The sequence below is a fragment of the Sorex araneus genome, chromosome 7 (genome assembly GCF_027595985.1).
Source record: "Sorex araneus isolate mSorAra2 chromosome 7, mSorAra2.pri, whole genome shotgun sequence".
Taxonomy (NCBI): Eukaryota; Metazoa; Chordata; class Mammalia; order Eulipotyphla; family Soricidae; genus Sorex; species Sorex araneus.
The window spans coordinates 46,991,544-47,017,173 of record NC_073308.1 but is presented as its reverse complement, the minus strand read 5'-3'; the positions used below and the strand labels follow the sequence as shown (position 1 = coordinate 47,017,173).

At 40.2% G+C, this 25,630-nt stretch overlaps 1 protein-coding gene across 1 annotated transcript in view; it reads right to left on the bottom strand.

The window, feature by feature from the left end:
* Positions 1-324: 324 nt before the first annotated feature.
* PPP2R2A (protein phosphatase 2 regulatory subunit Balpha) overlaps positions 325-25,630 on the bottom strand; it is an 86,511-nt gene continuing 61,205 nt past the window's right edge. Inside the window, exons 4-10 of the mRNA XM_004619142.2 lie at positions 16,446-16,611; positions 8,484-8,596; positions 7,715-7,892; positions 5,216-5,380; positions 4,190-4,359; positions 3,743-3,834; positions 325-1,932 (exon numbers count right to left, since the gene is read on the bottom strand). Coding sequence (XP_004619199.1) covers positions 1,653-1,932; positions 3,743-3,834; positions 4,190-4,359; positions 5,216-5,380; positions 7,715-7,892; positions 8,484-8,596; positions 16,446-16,611 — 1,164 coding nt within the window. The 3' untranslated portion in view covers positions 325-1,652. The remainder of the gene's footprint in view (positions 1,933-3,742; positions 3,835-4,189; positions 4,360-5,215; positions 5,381-7,714; positions 7,893-8,483; positions 8,597-16,445; positions 16,612-25,630) is intronic.

Genomic DNA, 25,630 nt, shown 5'->3' with positions numbered 1-25,630 from the left:
TTTTTCATTGATAAGAATAAAACAAAAGCAGTGGGCATGTAAAACCACTCAGTCCTCTGAAATTCATATTACTCTTCAACCAAAACATACTACCATTCCTTGACGACTTAAATACCTACTCAGCTTCTCTTAAAAATAAAGTCCCTTTTTTCTCCATTAAAGCTTCTTTAAAACTGACAAAGGTACATTCAACCTATTAAAAATAGGGACAATCTTCATCTTTGGATAAAGTCTCATCACTTCAGAGAATGTTGTCACGTACAGATCACTAAGTTTATGTTTGAGGCAGCTGTTGTGAGTCCATTAAGCACTTTCCGAACACTGTACCTTTAAAGTTGTCTTTAATAATAGCTTTGGAAAATCAAAATAGAAGACATCTATGGCAAAAGTACAATTTCATTGATCTGTTAGCATTAAAATACTCCCCAAAAGATATTTAGTGCAGTGTCAGTTTTAAATATGTAAATAACTTGAGGTTAGTTTTATGTTATGATTAAATGACAAAAAAGTTTTAACTTATTAAGAAAAAAGATCTTGTAAGTCTTCGACTTAGTAGTATCAGTAAGGCAAAATGAAATTAAGCACTGTAAAAAAAAATCTTTAAAAATGAAGTCCTATAAATTTGACTCCCATTTACAACAATTTTGTCAACAGATGAGTTAAGTGTAGATACAACGTATCTAACACCCTCTTAGCTACAGTTAAAAAAAATCTAGTAGCATTTAGATCCTGAAATCTTTAGTAATACCAACATAATATTTTCAAAACATGTTCATACAGAACCAATACTTTTCCGTCTTAATGTAAAAGAACACTTTTAAAAAAGTAACAAAAATACCAATAAAACAATGGAACCTCATTTCACTGCGCCCAAAAGCATAACACAAAATATTGGCTTAAAGAGGTAGATTAAAAAGAAAAAGAAAACCAGATTCTCCATTCTTTGTCACTTTTATTCAGCAGTAGTTTTTTTTTCCTTATTTTCAGTGCCAGACACGGCAAGGAGTGATTACAGCCAACTGTTATTAAAACATTTGTTCGCAACATATACCCCCTTTACCACTGACCCCAAACTGACTCATTTGTGTGCTTTCGTTCGTTCTTTTTAATATTACCACCACCATGACTGGGTGGAGGGGGGCAGGGGTAAGAGAGATGGAAGAGGGAAGAGTCCAGGAGGCCAGAAGAGGAGGAATGCTACAAGCCACAGTAAGAATGAGCTGTATTTAATTTAAAAAAGGGGGAAGGGGTGTACCCCACAAATGATACAGTAATGAGGATACACAATTAAATCCCATAAGCATGACTGAAGGCTTTCACTGTGTTTGACGTCATCACAATGGAAGGCATAAAAAGTGGAGTAAATCAATGTTGATACAGTCCAATCTAGTCCATTAGGCAAGATGGTGCAGGAAGTCATTTAAATTAAAAGTGCCCTACCCTTACCTAGATGGCTAGCAGACATGGAGAACACCAGTGAGGAATCCACAGAGCTTTCTCCATGTAGCTATAAAAATATGTTGTCGAATGGCACATTGTCAAACACTGGAAAGGGGCGCCACAATGGACCTCTCTCTTTTTTTAGGTACGAATGCTAGATTCAACTATCTCAACTAAGCAGGAAGTGGGTTCTTCTGCTAGGAATGCCAACCCTAATTCACTTTGTCTTGAAATATATACAGATTGTTTGTAGTAGCTACAGCAATGATATTTTCCTTGGGGTGCCAGGCTGTGTGAAGTATTTTCTTGTTGAAGTCTAGGCTGTCAACACTTATTTCATCTTTCTTTCGCTTGCCACTTGCACAGACTTTGCGTGGCTTCAGAACCGTGCGAGGTTTATTGTTTTCCCGGGATGCTTCTAGGGTTATGTCTCGCTTTGTGTTCCTGTCGAACATTCTGAAGAAATTATTGTACGATCCAGTCATGACAACACTGTGAAAGTAGACAGAGCGTGCAATTAAAATGTGTGAACAGGTTTATTTCTTAATAGAAGAATTCAGTGATGAAATGTTGGAATGGGAACAGCAGATCTGGGCTGAGGGGAGGGGCTTCAGACCAACTCGAGGACTGATCACTGGAGTAGACTGAAAATATGGAAATGTTCAACTTGGTTTTCTACAAATGACTCCTTTTCGTGACTACCAATACTCAAAGCATCCTCAAAGCCACAGTTCTTAGTAATTCCTATGGCTATAGACAATGTAATCAACCTGAACGTAGGACACAGTTTCTATAACCATAGAAAGTGCATCTGTTTATAGTTCTTGACAAGAAACCGATGCTTCAGTTTAAGACTCTCTTGTTTTGGAGCCATACTTAGCAGTGCTTGAAGTACCATAAAGGTGGAAACTGAACCCTGGGGGCCAGAAATTTTGAGCCATCACCTCAGTTCAGATAATCACATCTTATGAGTCCTTTTAACAAAATTAAGAGTATAGGGAGATTTAAAAAAAAAATCAAAACCCATGAAAACCCAAACTGTATAGGGAGACAGTACAGTAGGTAAGGCACTTGCTTTGGACCTCGGCGTGGTCCTCTGAGCACTACCAGGAGTGATTCCTGAGTGCAGATCCAAGAGTAACAACCCCTATGTATCACTGGACTGACTCCCAAGCCCCCCCAAATGACAATAAAGTTACGGGGCTGGAGAGGTAATAATTATCAGTTTAAAAAAGTTTAAAGGGCCAGAGTGATAGTGGTCAACTGGGTTTGACTTTCCTGTCAGTTCTACTTATTACCACTGCTTAATGTTTACTAAGTATCCTAACAAACAAAACTAGGTAGTTCGTAGACTGAAACAATTAATTTTAGAAATGCTTGCAATGGGGCCGGAGCGATAGCACAGCGGGTAGGGCATTTGCCTTGCATGTGGCTGACCCGGGTTCGATCCCCGGCATCCCATATGGTCCCCCAAGCACTGCCAGGAACAATTTCTGAGTGCAAAGCCAGGAGTAACCCCTGAGCATTGCTGGGTGTGACCCAAAAAGCAAAAAAAAAAGCTTGCAAAATGGGAAAATAGTTCAAAGGGCTAACATGACGGTTTGCATGTGAGAGCCCTAGGTTCAGTCCCCATACTGCCCCAAAACAAATGAAAAGGGAACACGTGCTTATGCCTACCCTTCCTAGGATTACCAGGGTCAAACAATTACTGACTTTATATTATAATCAAATACTTTATAATATACACCGCCACAAAGACTGGATTATACCAATCTTCAAAAAACAAGTTAAAATAGCTCTAGTTGTTTTTCTTGTATTTTGACAAAGGATTAACCTAATTAATCATGGTAATATGGTTATAATAAATATTAATGACCAATTCTATAATTTTGCCAAATTCACAATCCATTCCAAATGAATTATTTACTGTATAAATAACTAAAAAAAGTAGACCAAGCTGATATTTTACCATTCTAGCTACTGGTATGTGGAAAAATGTCATTTATCTGATTCATGAAAAAGAAAAATTACAAGATATCAAAATCATGATTACATGGAATTTTTGTATATTTTATGTATATTGTAAATGAAATACAATCTTTATTTTTTACCAGTCTACAATGTTCTTAAGACAACTCAGTATTTCAAGGAAACACTTGAGTTTTCTTAAATAACACTAATATTTACAATTTATATCAATCTATTTTTGGTGAAGGTGGCAAACATTCTCAGAGTGAAATTGCAAATTTCTTTCCTTCAGCAAAATTCACATTTGAATGAGGTTCAAATTTAAATCAGTTACCTGTCAGATCCATTCCAACAACATTCAAATTTGTCAAATATGCAGTCATTTTCATACAGTGAACAAAGTTTACTTCTGAGGTATTCATGTACCTAGGGAAACAGACACATAGCTTTCACCTCAAGACCTACTGGCTGAAATAAGGAAAATTACTTAGTAAGTCCATCAAAAAAGGAGGGGGGTGGGGGATGGAAGAGGAGATTTGTCAATATTAAATCAGACTGATAGTAAAATAACAATTTAAACTGCAAAACTAAATAGACAATACACCTGTATAAGTACATATAAAGCTAAACTTAAGGAAAAGCAATGTATTTGTGAAGCTCTGAAGAAAAAAATCAAGTAGTGAACTAACATCACAGTGGAATTAACACAGTATAAAATCCTCTATAAATATATAAAAGTAAATAGGGTACATGGGTCATTGAAAGGAAAAATTGAAAATACCTGATATGTTTCCACAGGCCTGTTTTCCATATTTAAGTCCCAAATTTTGACTGACAAATAGTCTCTAGTCATCATATATCGACCACTATGGCTGAACTTTACATCAGAAATAGAGGAGATGATTTCAGAAAAAAAAGACCTGTTACTGGGATCTTCTGGTTCTTCAAACACTAAAAACAAGAAAAAAAAAGGGGGGGGGAAGAATAATTTGTAAAGTATTCTGGCTAGGGCAAAGCATTTGCCCAATGCTAAGAATCATTCATAACTTAAGAGTAAACTAAAAGTAAGAGGCTAATGAAGAATTAAAAACCGTCTCTCTACAAAACATAACAATGTTACAAGCTGAAGATGCCTCAGAATGTCCTATTGAAATTTAGCCAACCTTATATTTTAGTACATCAGTTTTCAGATTTTGCACATCTTAATGACCAGCCCACATGACACAAGAAACACATATCCTCAGTATCCAAATTCATAATAGCATTTAACAGTTAGTGCCCACCTAAAATTATTTTTGCCAACAGGCATGTTCCAATTTTCATGACTTCAAAAAATATTAAGATGAAGGCAAATATATTGATGTCAGCCTTAATTTTTTAATCCGGTGCTTTTCAAGTTTCGAAGCCAAGAAAAGTAAAAACTTTTTTTCTCAAAAGTTCAAAATAGAAGGAAGAAAAGAGGGAAGGAGGGAGGGAGGAAAAGAAAAAAGCCGCTCTACTTACATACATGGATGAAGAGGCCATTGTTCAAAAGTGGCCTATTAAAATTACACCCACTGACATATACACATACCACAACCACCACCACCACCACAGCCATCACCATCACCCCTATGCCCTTCTGTGTTTCCAACAGAATATTCTATCACATTTAGTATGTGGAGGGAGGCGGCTAACCAAATACAGAGGGACCTGGGCAGACAGGCTCATGACTTAAAAATGCATGTAATTGTCGCTAAGATATTTAAAACTAGTTTTAGACAAACAAAGTGTTATTACTATCTTTTTAAAAAAGTGCTCAACTTACGTTTAGAATGCCTGTCACAGAGGGCGGAGGCCCTCATGTCACATAACCGAATCGTTCCTTTACTGCTGCTGTATACAAATGTGTTACAGCTGTTCGGATGGAATTCTGCCGCTGTGATCACTTCTGTTAGCTCTTCCATATTGGCAGGCTTAATGTCCACAATATCTAGATAGCACTTTATTAAGGAATTTCCACTTAGAAAGAACAAGCATAATTTCACACTTCTCAGATCTAAAATTCCACCTACAGTAGCTAAGACAGAGAAGGGATCAGTATGACAACAACAGCTGGAAATGATCGCTCTGGAAAGGAACTGAGTGTCGAAAGTAAGTAAAGGGATATATGGAACCTTTCAGTATCTGTACTGCAAACCATAATGCCCAAGGGGGGAAGAATTGGGGTGGGGGTAAGCGAGGGGGGTAGAGAGGGAGAGGGAGGAAGACAGAGAGAGAGAAGAAAAGTGCCTGGGGGAGAGGGGTGGTGACGGGAGGGAACCTGGGCACGCTGGTGCTGGGAAACGTACACTGGTGGAGGGATGGGTGTGGAACACTATGACTGAAACCTCATCATGAACAGCTTTCTAAGGGTCTATCTCACAGTGATTCAATAAAAAACAAAAAAAAAATTAATCATGTACTTATTGCCCTTTTAAAATTTCATTCTCATAAGTTTGTTCACATTAATTGATTACATATACTTATTGTTCATTGTTAAAGCAAGGTAGATGGAAAACCATTGCACTATTCTTCAAATAGTGTGCTTGTTTGAAATTTCGAGTAAAACAGTAAAATGAAAAAAAAAAATCTGTATTGCAAATAAGTAAAATTGACTCCTAGTATATATGTTTTGATTTACAGTCAACTCCTTAAATCAGTATAAATCCCAGCAGAATTAAAACTGGAAATGCTTTTTAAAAATCTTAGAAGTATTGACAAATTTTAAGCAACTGCACAGATGTCTTCACATAAAGTATGAAATATCAGAAGACATTAAAAAGATTGATGTTTTTAAATATTAAGAAAACTTAGCTACATTCAAAATTTATTTATTTATTTATTTATTTTTTGCTTTTTGGGTCACACCCAGCGATGCTCAGGGGTTACTCCTGGCTTTGCACTCAGGAATTGCTCCTGGCAGTGCTTGGGGGACCATATGGGATGCCGGGGATCAAACCCAGGTCGGCAGCGTGCAAGGCAAACGCCCTACCCGCTGTGCTATCGCTCCGGCCCCTACATTCAAAATTTAAATAAGATCTTATCATTGACAGTACCATAATTCACAATCTAATCAACTAAATATTAAAAAAAAACATGCACGGGGCTGGAGAGATAGCACAGCGGGTAGGGCGTTTGCCTTGCACGCGGCCGACCCGGGTTCAAATCCCAGCATCCCATATGGTCCCCTGAGCACGGCCAGGGGTAATTCCTGAGTGCATCGCCAGGTGCGACCCAAAAAGCAAAAAAAAAAAAAAAAAAAAAAAAAGCACAAAAGTAGAATTTAAGAATCCTTATGTAGGGAGGAAGAAACTGTACCATATATGATGAGGCTAGACTATTTTACATAATAAATATGCTTTGAAGCAAACAAAAATCAGTAAAAGAACAAAAAGAAAAATAAGGGCTGGGGGAAGGTACTCAGAGACAACGCATTCCTAGCCTACACACAGCCTTGGGTCAGTCTCTGCCACAGGGAGAGAGGGAGGAGAGAGGGGAGGAGAAAAGAAGATGGTAAAGAGAAGGGGAGAATAGAGAACAAAACGTAATGGGTTAATGAGCTAAATGTTCAAGTCCACCCTATTGCTAACAGTATTGTAAATCATTTCTTTTTTGTCTTTCCCAGTTTTCCTCTGGGGTTTTGTGGTTATTTTTTTTTTTTGGTTTATGTTTTTGAAGCACAAAGAAATTTTCTGCAAAGCTAAATTATAAAAAATGAGTACTCCATCTTGGGGTTTTGTTGTCTTATTGTTCCTAAAATATTTTAATAGAGGAATTCTTTAAAATTTCAAGATCCCAATTTTTGTTTTGCTTGGGGGCCACACCCAGGGATGCTCAAGGGTTACTCCTGGCTCGGTGTTCAGGAGATCAGAAGGGATCACTGGGTGCGTGCAAGACAAGTGCCTTACCCACTGTAGTGCTCCAGCCCCCCAGAATCCAATTTTTAAATCAATACCTTATTATATCCTTACCAAACTAACTTCAACCAGTGTTAAGTAACAAATACACAGAGAAAATGTTGTATAAAAGAAGTCACTATCAAGAAAAGGAATAAAATACACTACGGAGAGAGGAAAATAAATGCAATGTAGACACAACATGCCCCTTGTTCTTGAGGCACAACCTGCAACGCGCAGGGCTTACTCTGGCTCTGTGTTTAGGAGCCCAAATGTGGACTGGCCACCCACAAGGCAAGCTAAGTAAGTGCCTTGTCCCCTACAGTATGTCTCCAGTCCCTATTACATGACTTCTTTACCAATAAATACCAAAGAAATGAAATGGATACTAAAACTTCTGTCTGTAATTTCTAGGTGCCAAAGATTAATCCGCAAATCATCTGCAGATAAATATGTTTCATAATCACTATTAATAGAAATTGAATTGATGTGGTATGTGTGAGCATTGGCAAATATTCTTCGTGGACTGGCTTCAACCATTAGATCCATGGGCCTGAAGACCGGCACCTGAAATCAGGACACACAAGAAGCAGTTAGTACAAAATGACCGATGTCTACAACAGCAGTTCGAATTCACTGCTCCAATTCTTGAAGGCAAACAGTGTAATATTATACAGGTAAAGGTTTTAAAAGACAAGAGATGCTTAACCCTTAAAGTGCCGAAATGGGAAGAAAAATGAACAAATGACCTGTCATAGATTGCAGCTGTTCCTAATTTAAATCAACTGCCTGAAAGATGTGCAAAGCTGATGATGGTAATAATTTAAAATGGCTAAGAAAGAAATTAACCCAGAGAATTCCATTCTTGGAATTCCATTCCATTCTGCCATGGCTAAAAAATCTGTTTTACTACTTTGCTCTCCCTCAAATTGTGAAATTTAACCTTATAACAGCTAACATTCAAACTAAAAAAAGGTGTGTAGCACCATCTTAAACAGTACTTTGCAGAGTTCTGGTTCTGCCTTAAGGCACACTGAAGACCTCTCTGAGGAGAAGATTATAATTATTCCTAATTGTGTTTCTCACAGTACTAGAATATGTAATACAAATACAAAACGCTATGCACCAGAATTATAATTATTTTTCCTATGTACTTACACGTAGTGTAGTAACTGTAGTAGGATCTCTATACCTTCCATCTTCCTCTTTCAAGTTATACCCTTCTGGTCTTTTGTCCCTTTCACTGATTTTCCATAATTTTATTGTTTTATCTAGAGAGAAAATGAAGTCATTTGAAAGAACCATACAGGTCATGGGTGCTGACTTAAGAATAGAACTGGCCTTGCATACACAAGGATCTGGGTTCAATCCCCAACACCAAGGGTGGGGGAAAAACATTTTAATGATATTTTAACATGTCATTTTACAGTTCACATAAAAGGATCACAATGAAATAGCTTATTTACTAAAAGCAAAATTTCTTAACAGAACTTTAAAATTCTTATTATAATTATTTCAAGTATCATTAACATCCACAATAAATTTATCGCATTTTATTTTTAAAGCACAAACACAATGTTTAATTTTTAAAGAAGAAGCAACACAGTTGAGACATCCTATTATTTACAATAATGGTAAGGAGTAACTATTGAACTTGGTCCCCTACCTTCTAACAAATCTGATTAAAAATCCAATTATTTCATTAACTTGGCTACCTCTGTTCAAGTTTATCTTTTCCTTGAATGCATTAGGAATCTGTAGTTACAGGCTGAAAAAGACTTGATAATTTACCTCCCAAGTTCTTCAGCCAAAATGTGTAGGTTTTAAAATTTTATTTGTAAAAAAGTTTAGAGTTTGAGAAAAGTTGCAAAGATAGCAGTGTTTTCATATACCCATTACCCAGTTTCTTGTAATGCAATCATATTTGCTAAAACCAGGAAACTGACATTATAAATTACTACTAAATTCCACACTTTATTCAGATTTCAACAGGTGTCTCACTAATGTCCCCTTTCAGTTCTAATATTTACCTTTGTTACAAATCTCCCAATCTGACTATCACAATACCGTCCTTATTTTCTTTTCGCCCCAGTTTTTGGGTCCCTGGAATTATTCCTTGCATTGCTTGGGGGACCATGTGGAGCACCAGTGGTGAAGAAGTCAGGCATGCAGAAGACAAGCACATTCCCAGCAGGACTAGCCCTCCAGCCCCCAGCTGACCTTGCCTGTGTGTGACATACTCAGGAGTTCTGAGAAGTAGCGGTAAGGTATTTGATAGACTGCCTCGCCACTGGCATTAAGTGATCAGACTGGGATCATGGACATTTGAGAGGAATACCAAAGGTGAATAAAGATTATGCGATATGATGACTTTTCTCTGATTATAGGGCAACTGTGTTCATTTTAAGATAAAGTGCTACTGCTACAATTACTAATCTCCCCCTTGCCATTCTTCAGGAGTGAGCCACAATGTCCGGCTTTTACTGAAAGGAGAATTAAGTTACCCACTGTAGGGAACTCACCTAATATTTGCAATTCTCCTGTAAAACAAAAATACCTTTCCCACATTTGGTCAATCATTTATTTACATCACTCTGGACGAAAACATGTCTGTTCAGTATTTTTTTCCCAATGCTTTTTATTTGGGGAGGGGAGGGCAGGGGGGACCTTTTTGGGTCATACCCAGCGATATTCAATGGTCACTCCTGGCTCTGCACTCAGTAATTACTCTTAGCCATACTTGGGGGACCGGATGGGATGCGGGGCTGGCCATGTGCAAGTTAAAGGCCCTACCCACTGAACTATAACACTGGCCCCCAGTATTTTGTATAATCCTAAAATGGCGCTCAGATAAAACCATCACATTCTAAATAGCCTTCAGTAAACAAAAAAGCATCACACAATTACTAAAAACATTAAAGGTACATTATAAAATGTAAAATGTCACAATGAGCATGACATTTCTGTTAGTCTGGCCTCTCTGAGAGAGAAAGCAGCCCCTGCACATATATTTTGCCGAGATAAAAAAACAGAAAACTCACTAATACTAATCTGTTACCTAGTACTTCTTGTACTACAAATTTAGTATTTGTAACCTAGTATTTGTAGTTTAGAATTTCTAATGCTCTAGAAATTGGCCCTGTTCAATTTATCATTCTTAACAGAGATCCAGATTTTCTAAAATGACAAAGTACTTATGAAGCTTTCAAATAAGTTAATATAAAGGTGGTCTGAATGGTATTACAGGAAGAAAATTCTGAAACATAAATTAAAAATAAAAACCATTTGGGGCTGGAGCGATAGCACAGTGGATAGGGTGTTTGCCCTGCACACGGCCGACCCGGGTTCTATCCCCAGCATCCCATATAGTCCCCTGAGCACCGCCAGGGGTGATTCCTGAGTGCAGAGCCAGGAGTAACCCCTGTGCATCGCCAGGTGTGACCCAAAACGCAAAATAATAGTAACAATAACAATTATAATAAAAATCATTTAAAATGAGCCAAGCAATTATATAGCAGGTAGGCACTTGCCTTGTACTTGGCCAAAAACACATTACTTAAAAATGGGTATAAATAATTATTCTTTTTCTTTGGTGGGGTAGGGAGCGGGTAGACTGGATTTGGGGCCATAGTTGGCAGTGCTCAGGATTTAATCCAGGATCCGAGTTCAGGAATCATTCTCGGTGGGCGCAGGGAACCATCTGGCTTCTGGGGATGGAACCCCTCCCAGGTTGGCTGGTACAAGGCAAGCACCCTCGCTGGCCCCATATTCTGATGAACGACAGAGTAACAATCTGAAGTTCCGGGCATGCAGGAGGATGTATAGTATCAAATTTCACAGACCTGACACAAAATTAAGTGACTCTATGTGACTATACTTGGCCATGCAGGGAATCCTAGATTAGCAGAGGTCTGTGCACTGTCATTTCCCCACTGTGGACACAACTCAAGTCCCCAAATCCCTGTGCTCCTCTTGCCACCACAAAGAACTACAATGGGGAAATCCATGTCACCAAGTTTCCTTTTTGAAATACAGCTTTGTATCAGATCTAAAAAAATTTCTGACAATAAAGCCATGAAAATACAATTTATTTGTGGAATACGTAACTTTGTATTGTTCAGGACCCAACATTAACAGGTTTAATGCTTCTGAAATGTGGAATAGAAAATTAAAGGGGGGAAAGGGACCCTGGGGCCATTGGTGGAGGAGAATGGGCACTGGTGAAGGGATGGATATTCGAGTATTGTATAATTGTAACACAGGCACAAAATTCTGTAACTCACAGTGACAAATAAATAAATAAATAAATAATAAAAAGAAAATTCAAGAAAAAGGAAAAGGGGAAAAAAAACCCCCTAAAGATTAAAAAGAAAGAAATTACTTAAACATTTGGTGGATTAATGTTAATGAAAAAGTTGATGATAAGAAGATAAAGCTGGTGAGTTAAAGCTAGAATGTTTACTGTTTTCTACCATTCTTCCACAGTGTTAGTACCTAATCTTAGTACAGACCTAATCGCATTTGGGTATTATGCTGCATCTTACAGAAAAAGCTATTGATTAAAGGATTTAACAAGTGTTGCTTTCACTATAATTACTTTCTCTCTTTAAAGACTTTCAGATTTAGCCTAAGTCCTACTTCTCTCACCCTTTCTCCTATCCCACACACCCAGACAAAAGCTTATAAAATCCGGTAGCTGTTTCTCTTCTACACTGAGCACTACTTTCATCACTCACAAACAAAACCTGCAGTCCCTAAGAAGTTATGTTTTAATCAGTAACAAACAGAGAAAAACCTTGGGTCTGGGGAGCTAGTACAGCAGGCGGGGCGCTTGCCTTGCACGTGACCCACATGGGCTCCATCCCCAGTCACCACCAGGAGTAATTCCTGAATGCAAACCCAGCACCGCTGCGTGTGGCCCCAAACCAAAACAGAAAAAACGGGGAGGGGGATAAACCTACAAATATTTTTATAGACTCTTCAAAGTAAAAGTTTTAACTGCTGTGGAGGCCACACAGTGGTGCTATAGGCTACCACCTGGTACCAGATCACATCAGTGAAGGGGGTGGGGAAGAGTATCCTGAGAAGTATGTGGAACTGAACCCCAAACCTCCTCTTACTTTGCATTATCATTATTTTTCAAATTTATATAATAAACCTTTTGGAAGACACTATTATGGTTTTGACATATTCATCCACCAGGATGCCCAATACTCTCCCCCTCTCTCTACTGCTTACAAAGACTCATCTAGGTGTATATTGTGTTGCTTATTTCAAATGATGGGAACACGCGAATACAAACTGAAAGTTAAAGATGTAATACCCATAAATGAACTAAAATCAAACAGGCTTTAAAATGATGTTAGGAAGAACAATGAGCTATAAACTAAGAGATACTGAAGCTGCCTCGTGGATGTTAGGTGTCATTGTACTGTTTCAGTCTGTATTTGAAAGTTTTCCTTCCTTTTACTTTGTGGAGAGGGGGTGTGTTGTGATGGGTGGGCCACACTTGGTGGTGCTCATGGCTTAGTTCTGATTCTGCACTCAGGGACCAATTGGCAAGTAGGATGTCAGGGACTGAACCAGGGTCAGCCATGCATAAGGGAAGTACCGTACCTGCTGCACTACTGCTCCATTATGAACCCTCTCAAAAGTTTTTTCATAGGGGGCTGGAGCGATAGCACAGTGGGTAGGGCATTTGCCTTGCAAGTGGCTGAACCGGGTTCGATTCCCAGCATCCCACATGGTCCCCTGAGCACCGGCAGGAGTTATCCTGAGTGCAGAAGCAGGAGTTAATCCCTGTGCATCGCCAGGTGTGACCCAAAAAGAAAAAAAAAAGTTTCTTCATAGATGAAATAGTCTAGCTATAAAAAGCAAACTAATATTCTAACACATCATATGTATCAAACATCACACTTTCTTAGGACATTTACTTCTAGGAGTACTAAGTATATAAAATGATGTATAGCAACTGATGGCAAAGAAAAGGCACTATCTGAAATGCTGCTTGGGATTATTAGCTATGTAAGCAAAAACTGTGCTAAGAATAAAAGCCACGTCATAAATATAACAGTTAAGACACTATGACATATAGGCTTTAAATAGTTGTTTGTATTCATTTTTCTTCTAATTCAGAAGACAGGTTTAGAGGAAAAGAAAGTCGACAGCAGAGCTTAATGGGTAGTTAGTTGTAAAAAAAAAAACTTTGATAATCAGAAAAATGGGTGTGATGTGAACAAACTCATTTGCATTTCCAGGGTCTCAATACACTGGGCCTGATCTACAGCGTGAGAGGGCACACTCAATGGTTTTCACAACATTACAAAGTCACTTTACATTCTACAAATGGCAAAAAATGTATGGCAGGGGCACTAAAATTTGATTGACAGTGAAGAAATGAGAAACACGTTTTCTCCAGCTCTTAAGCCTCAAAAAATTTTTAATCTATAGTCCTATTACTTTTAAGTTGCTTTCATGGTTACTCAGAACTTGGAAGTATCTCATGTATTCACTACACACTCCAATGACTCTCATCAGACTCAAACCTTCAAGGAAATACCGGGTCATAACAAAAAACAATTTGAAGTAGAAAGAATGACCAAATCTAAAACTGCTATAAATGGCCTTAAGTTCTGGTAGATACTCTCTGATTTGAAGTAGAAAGAATGACCCAATCAACTGCTATAAAAGGGCCTTAAGTTCTGGTAGCTATTCTATAAATCTAACCCTTATATAATAACTGAAGTAAATAAAATTGTATTAAAAAAAATCTTCTAGGGCCTGGACTGATAGTTCCATGGGTAAGGTGCTAACTGTATGTGACAGACCCACGTTTAATCCTCAGGACCCCATATGGTCCCAAGTCCCTTCAGAAATAAAACCTGGCACCACTGGTTGTGGCTCAAAACTAAATAAAACCACCTTCAAAGGCTAGGGAGATAGTAGGGGAGGTAGGATGCTTGCCTTGCATGCAGCGATCCGAGTTTGATCCCCAGAATCCAATATGCCCCTGAACATGACCAGGACTAATTCCAGAGTGCAGAACCAGGAATAAGCCCTGAGCATCATGGAGTGTGGCCACCAAACACAAACAAATAAACAAAAACACCCTTCCAGCCACAGGCTTGTCAAGAAGAAAGCAACCAAGTCACTCTGAGCATGTGTCCTTACTAGGACGAGGGACAAGTAGAAAAAGTGCTCTCATAGAAAGGAACTTATCTGGGGCCAGAGCTATAGCACAGCACGTAGGGCGTTTGCCTTGCATGTGGCCAACCTGGGCTCAATCCCTGGCATCCCATATGGTTCCCCAAGCACCGCCAGGGGTAATTCCTGAGTGCAGAGCCAGGAGTAACCCCTGAGCATCACTGGGTGTGACCCAAAAAGAAAAAGAAAAAGAAAAAAAACAACAGGAAAAAAATTTTAAAAAAAGAAAAAGAAAGGAACATATTCTTCATTAGAGACCATCTTTGAGAGAATAGTTACATTCTGAAAAGCTTTGCAGAATTTAGGCACACCGTGACAAAAGGGAGACTAAAGTATTAACATGTACTAAGCACTCAGTATGTACTCTAAGATCTATCACATTCATACACACGAGATTTACCAGGACATTCTACACAGTGGTCCAAGGCAAAAGACCATTAGTGGCAGAAATGAATCTCACCAAAATCCTATGATAAAGTCCATTATTTTCATTGCAAACTATGATAAAAGAAAACTGACTTAACAAGAAAAAGAAAAATCATATAACCCTATCAAAAAATGGGTAGAAGAGATGAACAGAAACTTCTTGAAGAAATACAAATGGCCAAAAGACACATGAAAAAGTGCTCATATCACCAATTATCAGGGAGATGCAAATCAAAACAACAATGAGATTATCATCTCACATCAGAGACTGGCACACATCAAAAAGAACAGTCAGTGCAGGAGTGGATGAGGCGAGAAGGGGATTCTCATTCACTGCTGGCGGGAATGCCAACTGGTCCAGTCTTTCCGGAAGACAGTATGGACATTTCTCAAAAACCTAGAAATTGAGATTCCAGATGAACAACAAAACCACTCCTGGGAATATACCCTAGTGGCCCAAAAACACACAGCAGAAACGTCATCTGCATCCTATGTTCACTGCAACACTATTCACAATAGCCAGAATCTGGAAACAACACAAGTGCTTGAGAGCAGAGCACTGGATAAAGAAATTATGTACATCTACACAACAGAACACTGCGCAGTTGTTACGAAAAATGAAGCCATGAAATTGACCTATACATGGATGAAAACGAAGAATATCATGCTGAGTGAAATCAGTCAGAGGGAGAGGGACAGCCACAGAATGACTACACTTGTTTGCGAGATGTAAACAAACAAACAACAACAACAACAAAGCATAGTATGTGAATAATACCCAAAGGCAGTAGAAATACGGCCAGGAGGACTGACCCATGGTAGGAAGCCTGCCACCAAGTAGGAGGAGTGCAGTCAGGACAGAGAAGGGACCACCATGACAATGATAGCTGAAAATGACTCGGGCACAAGAACTGAAAGGAGGTAAAGCTATATGCATGATAGCCTTTCAGTAACAGTATTAGAAACCACAGTGCCTAAATGGGAAAGAGGGAGTAAGAGAGGAAGGGGAGAGGGGAAGAGGGGGAGACAGCATGAGGAGGTAAAGGGTGAAGGGGAGTAGAGAGAGGGAGAGAAAAATGGATGAGGGAAACTTGGGACATCGTGTGGAGGGGAAGAAAATGTGCACTGGTGAAGGGATGGGTTGGAACACTGTATGACAAAATCAATCAGGAATAAATAACTTTGTAGCTGTACATGTCACAGTGATTCAATAAAAAATTCAAAGTGAAAAAAGAAATAGAAGACAAGGGTATACTATACAATAAAAAAGAAAACTGACACCTGGGAATCTTTAATGGAAGTTTTTTAACTACAAGATTATCAAAGGAAGATTAAAAACTAGAGTTTATATCATGTATTGGGAAGAAATATTTCCAAATAGCTATCTCAAATAGTATTCTCTTTGAAATAGGGTTATATCCTAAAGGACATACAAATGTATATAGTATTTCATGTTCATAGAGCACACGAGAAGAAAAAAATTACACTTACCATTGGTAGACAATAAAAACTGAGCAGCATTTTTCTGGGGTAACCACCTAATTTTGTTGATCTTTTCTTCTATTTCTAAACTTTTCAAGTAGTCAAACTCTGGTTCATGGCTCTGAAAGGTGCTGTAAACATTATATTCTCCTCTGCTATGAGGCTGGATTTTGTTCTAAAATGAAAACAAAAAAATATTTGGAACAGTGTTTTGAGAACTATTTCATAATAACAAAATATGTAAATCAAGTCCAATGAACCCTAAAATTCTGGTTGACTCATCTCTATCCCATAGGCTTTTATCTTCCTAATCTGCTTGATAAATCGTAAGTTAGCCTACCGACCTCGCATGTGCTCACAGTACAATTAGCCAGCAATGACTAAAAACACCGAACACAACCCCTTTTTTTTTCAAATAAAAAAAAGTAATGTACTGAGTATATAGTGTGTTGAACGCCATGCTGAAAGCGAAACACAGTGTAGAGAACGTGAGCTGCACACCCTCGTGAGCCCAGAGTGGCTCTAAGAGCTCCGCTGCCCCCACAGGAACGATGCATCACACTGATCTAGGGGAAAAGTCAAAATGCAAAGGTTTCCTGGGACGAATACTGCTTCCGTGCTTTCATAAAGTTGAAAAAGAACTAAGTCAAGGACCACCTGCAGCCTTCTCTGGAGACTTTTCTAAAATACAAAACTGAAACAGGATCCCGGCTCTGCCCACCGGCACAGCTCTGCGGGGTGGCTGCGCAGCGTCACAGCACCACCACATCATCGGCCCCAGCGTGCTACGGATGGTGGGAGTGGCCCCTGGGGTCCTCTGGGATTGCCCTGACCCCACTGGAGGAAACAAAATAAAGCCTAATGATTAAAATTCAATGCAACAGACAGCACAGTAAGGATCATTAATTCCCTACGATAGCCTCAATAGTACAGTCACATACTGATTTTTGAAATCCAAGCAGACATGGTAATTACCTAAAAACTAAAGATTAAATTTTAAAATCTGGTTAGAAATAACCATAGAAGCATAGCTTTCTCTGCCCACTTTACAGTCAATTTTTTTTGCTTTTTTTTGCCATACCTAGTGGTGCTTGGGAATAACTCCTGGTGCAGTGCTCAGTGTGCGGGGGTGGAAGGGAGGGGTAGGTTGCTGCCACAGGCACTCAAACAGGGGTTCCCACGTAATCCGGCCCTTTAGTTCTCCCCAGCCCAGTTACCAATGGTGTCCTCCTTTTCCCTTCCTGGCATCTGCATGACACCTGACCATGACCTCCCACTTCAAAACCACTATTGGGAACTTAGTTATTCATTATGTCCATATTAAGCAACAGCAAACGTCACGCCACAGGATCAAGTTAACCGCTTGCCCTCAACTGGGTTTTGTATCTGGGGTTTGATCCCAGCAGGGCAGAGGGAACCATGCGGTGTTGGGGAAAGAACCCAGGGTTCCTGCATGAAAACATCGATGTACCTGCCCACTGTGCTATCCTCACATTTCCCGATTAGCCTCTAATCAGCTTTCTTATAGTGCAAGTCTAACGCACACCGGGTGATTTATGTCACCTGGTACCAGTGTGTGCCAACAGGTGAAGATTTTGGGTAAGGAGACTAATTGTGAACTTCTTGAGTTAACACTAATTAATACCCTGACAAAGTGAGAATTAGAACCATGATCAGAATATATCTTTTAACTTATAATCATAGGGTTTGCAATCTTTCCATCAAAAAACATTAAAAGTTGAAAAGGAAAATGTTTAAATTTTCTAGTTGAAAAGGAAAATGTTTAAATGAAAGATGGTATCAATCTCTCTAAAAAAGAAACTACGGAATAAACACGTCAGGAGTACGTTTGGTTCCCCACCCCAGAAGCTTGGGGTGTATGACTGGTGATTCATAGTTGCAGCTTTATTTAGATTTTCTGATACATGCATCAATTATTCTTGAGTGGGTATGTGGGTATTAAGAAGGAAAAACTCTGGGTCCGAGAGGAAGTAGAGTGAGAAAGGCAAGCCCTTAGTATCACCGGGCATGGTAACAAAATGAAAATAAGTAATAAAAAGAATGCAGATGATTCCATAGAACATAATCACCACTGGGGGTACAGAAAGAATAAAAACTCAGGACCAAACTCATCATGTAGGATTAATCCATTAGATTAATCCATACATGCACTAATACTTTGGAAATTCCATAAATTGTCCATCTGATTGAGTCTCAAAATGCTGTCATCATACTCTCCAAGAAACCCTAGTAGTTCCATTTTTATTTTTTAAATAAATTTTGACAACCATGATTTATAGTGATATTAATTTTATTCTTACAATGGTACTATACCAAGAAGTTTCCAAGAAGTGGTTCTTTTGTTGTTTTGGGCCACACCCAGCAGTACTCAGGCTTCTGGCTCTGCACTCAGGGGTCACTGCTGGCAATGCTGGGTGTGGGGGGCTAAGGGCTGGAGGGGTGAGAGAACGAATGACCAAATGGGATGCTGGAGATCAGACATGGAACGGCTGTGTGCAAGGCAAACACCCTATGCACTGTAATACTGCTTTAGCCCAATAATGAATGGTTCATTTTTAATGATAAACATGTTTTTAATTGAAGCATGAGACTATCATATTTACATGCTATGTGTTACATAGGAAATCTCTTAAGAACTTACACATGTATGAAGAGCAGAAAAGGCATTGCCTTGCACATGACTGATGCAGATTAAATCCCCAGCACCCCATGCGATCCCCTGAGCACCACTGGGTATGCCCCCCCCCTCCCCGAAAACAGGTAAGGCACTTCACTTGTCTTGTACCCTGCTGCCCCAGTTTGTGTCTCAATGCCGCATACGGTGTCCTTGGCACTGAGAGTGATCCCTAAGCAGAGAGCCATGAGGAAGTCCTCAGCACAGCCAAGGGTGCCAAAAAGAACAGGCGTGGGCTAATTACAAAGATTCTCCCTTAGCACAGCAGGAACAGTCTTCCCAACGGGGAAGACTCACAGAAGCCCACCACATTCAATAATGAAAACACTAACACAGACATCATTCAGCACCAACCAGCTCAGTAAATTCTCAGACGTGACTTTAGTGACCCCACTGTGATGTTTAATGAACTCACAGGAAAGATGGCACAGGGAATCAGCACAGCACTGGAGAGCAGAAATGAACAGTATGGGGGCAGGGTGTGTGTGTCCCCCACCCCAGGGGGAGGGGATTAAACCAACAACTCAATAGGAGGTCCAAACAGCAGCTAAGGATCAAGACACTACAAAATGAGATGGAGGAAATCTCTAGAAAAATCACAAGGTAGAAAGTCTGAAAGAATTGAACAGCAAACCTGCTAACTATGGGCTGAGTTCAAGAGGAACAATAAGAATGATCCGAGTCCCTGAAGAACAGGAAGATATTTTTAACAGAACTTACTGTTTCCCAAGTTTTTCTTAATTCTCTTAACTCTTACTAAATGTTACACTTGTTGGACTGGAGCGATAGCACAGCAGGTAGGGCATCTGCCTTGCACGTGGCCAACCCGGGTTCAACTCCTCCATCCCTCTCGGAGAACCCGGCAAGCTACGAGAGTATCCTGCCTGCATGGCAGAGCCTGGCGAGCTACCTGTGGCGTATTCAGTATGCCAAAAACAGTAACAAGTCTCACAATGGAGATGTTACTGGTGCCCACTTGAGCAAACTGATGAGCAACGGGATGACAGTGATACAGTGATACATGTGCAAATGTAATTTTCATTTTTTATTTTTGGGCACACCCAGCAGTATTCAGGGACCAGTCCTGGCATGGTACTTTGGGGAACCAGGTCCTACCAGAAATGACACCTGGGGCTGTACCACTGAGAAGTATGCAATCAGGTCCTTAAAGCCATTTCCCTGGCCATTTTAAGCTATTCCTCTATATGCTAAACTCAGTCAAAAGTAGAAACTTAGTCAGATGAACAACTTAAAGAATCAGAGATGAGGGGCTGGAGCGATAGCACAGCGGGTAGGGCGTTTGCCTTGCATGCGGCCGACCTGGGTTCAAATCCCAGCATCCCATATGGTCCCCTGAGCACCGCCAGGGGTGATTCCTGAGTGCATGAGCCAGAAGTGACCCCTGTGCATTGCTGGGTGTGACCCAAAAAGAAAAAAAAAAAAAAAGAATCAGAGATGAGCACACACCAGTTGATATGCAAAACCCAGAGTCATGTGGGGGGAATGAAGAGACCCCCAAGGACCACTCAGTGGGGCCCAACCCTCCCCTCTCCCTTGCAAACAAACAGCCAAGGTTGGGTCCCTCTGGTCCACATTACACTTGGTGATGACTGAAGAACAAAACCAAGGAAGTATTTCTGAAACAGGAACATCATACCTTAAAAATTCAACAACTACATGTCTATACATGATCTATTTTATATATAACTCAACTACAAATTCATGGAGATATTAGAAGTCTCAAAGGGTTTCAAGAAGCACTGCTTACTTACAAAAGGAAAAAAGTAGCACTAAAGGAAAGTTATAGCTAAAAGATTAAAGATGCCATGTATTGGGATCAAGTCTCTCTTGCAACTTCACTACTTTCACAGAAATTTTTCATTTCCAGTAAATAAACTTCTAAAAAAAAAAACCGCTAAATCAACAAGAACAAGAGTAACGGCAGAGATAACAGCAACAGTAACAAACTGAAGGCCATAAAACAGAAGAAGGTTGAAGAGATAGTCCAGGAGGTAAAGGACTTCTCTTGCATGTGGTTAGGGAGGCTCTTATGCTGGTTCAAGACCCAGGATCAAACAGCGCCCCACCCCGACCCCCAAGCAGGAGTAGAAATAGAGCCTCAGTGTGAAGGGGTTTGTTCCCAAAGCAAGCAAGCAAGCAAGCAAGCAAGCACTGATACAGAATGGCCATCGATACAGGACAGGGGCTAAGTAGGGGCCTTGTACACAGCCAAGCCCAGTTCAACCCCAGCACTGCGTGTGGTTCTCGGAACCTGGAGTAAGCCCTGATCATTGCCAGGCGGGGAGAGGGAGAGGATGAAGAACAAAGATAGCCTAGATAGGAGTGTTTAAGAGCTGGACTGTCAGCAGAGGGAGTTCCTAAACGTTGCTGAAGTGTTTACATCAGAATGATCAGATCAGCCTTGCATTCTGTATAAACAATGAGCAAACAGAAAAGGGAAACAGTCCTCATGTCCTTAATACAATACAAACTGCATGCCAAAGGATTTTGTTTTTGTTTTAGACACTCTCCTACAATCACAGAGTACATTCTAAACTACCTTATGCTTACTTTACTTCACATAGCTTTCTGCATCTTCTTTTTGGGGTGGGGGGTGGGGTGGGTCACACCAAGTGGTGCTCATGAGACACTGTGCAGTTGCCACGGATCAAACCTAGGTTGGCATATGTAAGGCAAGTACCCTAGTACTATTATCTCTAAGGCACCACCTTTTTTCTTAATTTGCCTTTATGACCTGAGAAAGTCTATTTTCGTTTTCTTTTTTCTTTTTTTTTGCTTTTTGGGTCACACCCAGCAAGGCACAGGGGTTACTCCTGGCTCTGCACTCAGGAATTACCACAGGCAATGCTCAGGGGACCATATGGGATGCTGGGAATTGCACCTGGGTTGGCCACATGCAAGACAAACGCCGTACCCGCTGTGCTATTGCTCCAGCCCAAAAATCTATTTTCTTAACCATACAATTTGTATGCAACAGTCTACAATAAATTTGGAAGTGCTTTATCTCAAACATATTTAGAGTCCCTAGCACATAAGCACGTTCAATAAAGACTTTGCAAATAATAGTAAAAATAAATGTAAGAACAAAAGGTGTTGATGTCATATAAGGAGGTTGGAACTGAGGCCAGAGTGACATTACATAGCAGGGCCAGTCTGGATTCTATCCCTGGCACCCCATAAGGTGCCCCAAGACTGTCAAGAGTGATCCCTGAATATAGATAGAGTCAGGAGTAAGCACTGAGCACCAGTGGGAATGGACCATGTCTTCCCCTCCCAACCCACGGTAAGGCTGAAACCTACTTCAAGGATACAGTAGGGAGCAGAAACACACAGTAATGTTTTAGCTGCAAACATTCAACAAAAAGGTGATGGATTCAGAGCTCTTGGTGAGCAAATCCCTCACATATATTTAAAACAAAATCCCACATTTTCAACCTCAACCGCAACAGAACCCATAAATTATATATAAAAGTACTGTCAGGACCATGCTTTAAAATACTGAAGCCAATGTGATACTCACTCAAGGACTGACAAATATACCAAAAGAATAAAACAACAGAGTGGCCACAGAACAGGCTGGATGATTTACACGCTTGGTGATCTTGCTAAACATGAATATCTTCTATATAGTAGCTGGCTGGTCATTTTCTTTTTAAAAATGTATTTGGGTCAAACCTGGCAAACTCAGGGGTTACTTCTAGCTCTATATTCAGGAATCACTTTGGTGAGCTCAGGGGACCATGTGGGATGCTGGGGATCTAACCCAGGTCAGCGTGTGCTGAGGCCCAACCCACCATACTGTCACTCTGGCCCCTCAACTGGCTAGTCTTGTGTAATAAAATAAACTCTGAGCTCCTAGTACCCAAAACCACTCATGTACACTGAGATCACTTGAACCAGAAGTATAAATGTGAATGCTTAGTAGTTAGTTGCAGAACAACTGCGTCTAAGTAACTGTCTTGTAATTCCTATGCTGTCCAACATGGTAGTCACTAAACCCTTACTGAGCACTGAAATATTACTGTGACCAAGGAGGTGAACTTGAACTTTAATCTAGTTTTTCCTTAAAAAAAAAAAAAAGCCACATAGAGCTAGAACTGCCTATCAGCAGAGTTCTAAAATTCATGGGTGAATAAAAAACAACTTTGTAACTGTGTATAATTCAATAAAAAAGAAAATTACTGACCTTTGTAAAAAAAAAAAATCACTGGGGGAGCGTGCAGCGTGCGCCCACGCAGCCCTCTTACTGTATGATTCCATTTATAAAAGGCTCTAAAACTATAGGCCAGGTACATACGGTAAGAATCTAGTAACTACAAGGGAAACAAGAATGGTTTATGCAATATAACCAGTATTTTTTTAAAATCTAGTTTATCTGCTGTGAGGAAAAAATTTCCACCATTTTGTGCATTTTTCTCTGTACATTGTTTGAAAACTACAATGTATAAATGGTGCGACTGCTTTAAAACAATATGTACGCATCAAAACTACCACATGATCCACAATCTCACTTCTGGGTATACATCCGTAAGAAGTAAAACAAGATCTCTGTGAGATCATTCACGATAGCCAAGTGGGGGATGTCTATGTGCACCAACAGATCAGTTAAGCAAGGAACCGTGGTAGTCGCCCATTAGTGCGTATTCATGAACATTCAAGTCCCGAACAGCTGGTCTGTGCATCTGTGGGTGTGAAACCACTGGTTACAGAAAGCAGATGATGTTTCTGTGTCTACGAAGTCATGAAATTCCTGCTTAGGGCAACAGCTTACATGGCTGCAGCACACCAAATGGTGTCAGAAGCTCTGCTGGGGAGCAGCCAGCACAGCACTAGAAAGAGCCCTGGAGCACTAAGCCCCTGCCCCACACCCACTACCACAAAAAGAATACTTAGTCCTAAACTAAGTACTGATGATCCTTGAAGACATAATGCAAGTGAAATAAACCAGTCACCGTAGCACTATAGCACTGTCATCCCGCTGTTCATCGATTTGCTCGAGCAGCCACCAGTAACACCTCTGTTGTGAGGCTTGTTGTTACTGTTTTTGGCGTATCAAATACACCATGGTAGCTTGCCAGGCTCTCTGAGAGGGATCAAACCTGGGTCGGCCACGACAAGGCAAATGCCCTACCCGCTGTGCTATTGCTCCAGTCCAATCACACACACACAAAAAATGCACTGTTCCATTCATATAGAATCCTAAGTAGTCATCTAATAGAAATTAAAAAGTCAACAAGAATGATAGACAGGGGAAAAAGGTTTAGTCAAACACGATTGTAGATGCCAATGTTATATGTAGGTCTGCCATAATTAAAAAAAAAACAACACACAGCACAGGAAACAAGCTCTGAGGACACATTCAAATGGTTATCATGTAGTGAAAGGGGCTGGGGGGTAGGGTGGGTGGTGAAAGGAATGTGTATGTGCCTTAGGGAGCAACTTAAAATTAAAACCAGCAGGTAGGATGTCTGCCTTGCTCATGGCCCACCTGGATTCAATTCCTAGCATCCCATCTGGACCCTGAGCATGGCCAGGAGTAATTCCTGAGTGCACAGCCAGGAGTAGCCCCTGAGCCTTACAGGGTGTGGTCCCCCACAAACAAAACAAAAAAACAGTGAAAGCACAACAGAAATTTTCTATGTAATTTCCAAGCAAAACAAATTTTAAGTATAAAAATGAAAGCAAAAGAGCTAAGAAGTAATCTATCTTAAGTTTTAAAAGGCATACAGATAGATACAGAATGACCTTCAATATGTGGCACATGAAAAAGAGTGGCAAGAAAACAAAGCAACAGAATCTAAGAACTGGTCCAGGGGTCAGAGCAATAGTACAGTGGAGAAGGGACCTGGGTTCCATCCCCGGCAGCCCATATGACCCTCTGAACACCGCCAGGAGTAATTCCTGAGTGAAGAGGCAGGAGTAACCCAGCACCACTGGGTGTGACCAAAACAAACAAACAAACAAAAAAACACTGGTCTATAGAATGATGAAACTCAGTTTCCCAAGGCAGTGTGTGTGGGGGGGAGGGGGGACTCAGTCGATGGTGAAGGGAAACAGACACTCTGGTGAGGGGTGGGGGGTATAGAACCCCATCATTGACAGAATTATCAAAATCTAAATCACAGTCACTAAGATTTCAAAAAATATTAAGAATGACCAATAAGTACAACTTCTGAAAAACAATCTGACACCTTCTAATTCTAAATATGAACTTCACTGTAATTGCACATGCTTTTACCAACTTCCTTCCTTAAACTCTTGTGAAAATGTTGGAAATCTTTAGTTTGCTTCTTAAACAGAACATAATAAAACATTTTCCAGAAAACAGCGACAGCACAGCGGGAAGGACATTAGCCTTGCATGCGGCCAACCTGGGTTCGATTCCTCTGCCCCTCTCAAAGAGCCTGGCAAGCTACTGAGAATATCCCGCCGGTACAGCAGAGCCTGGCAAGCTACCTGTGGCGTATTCCATATGCCA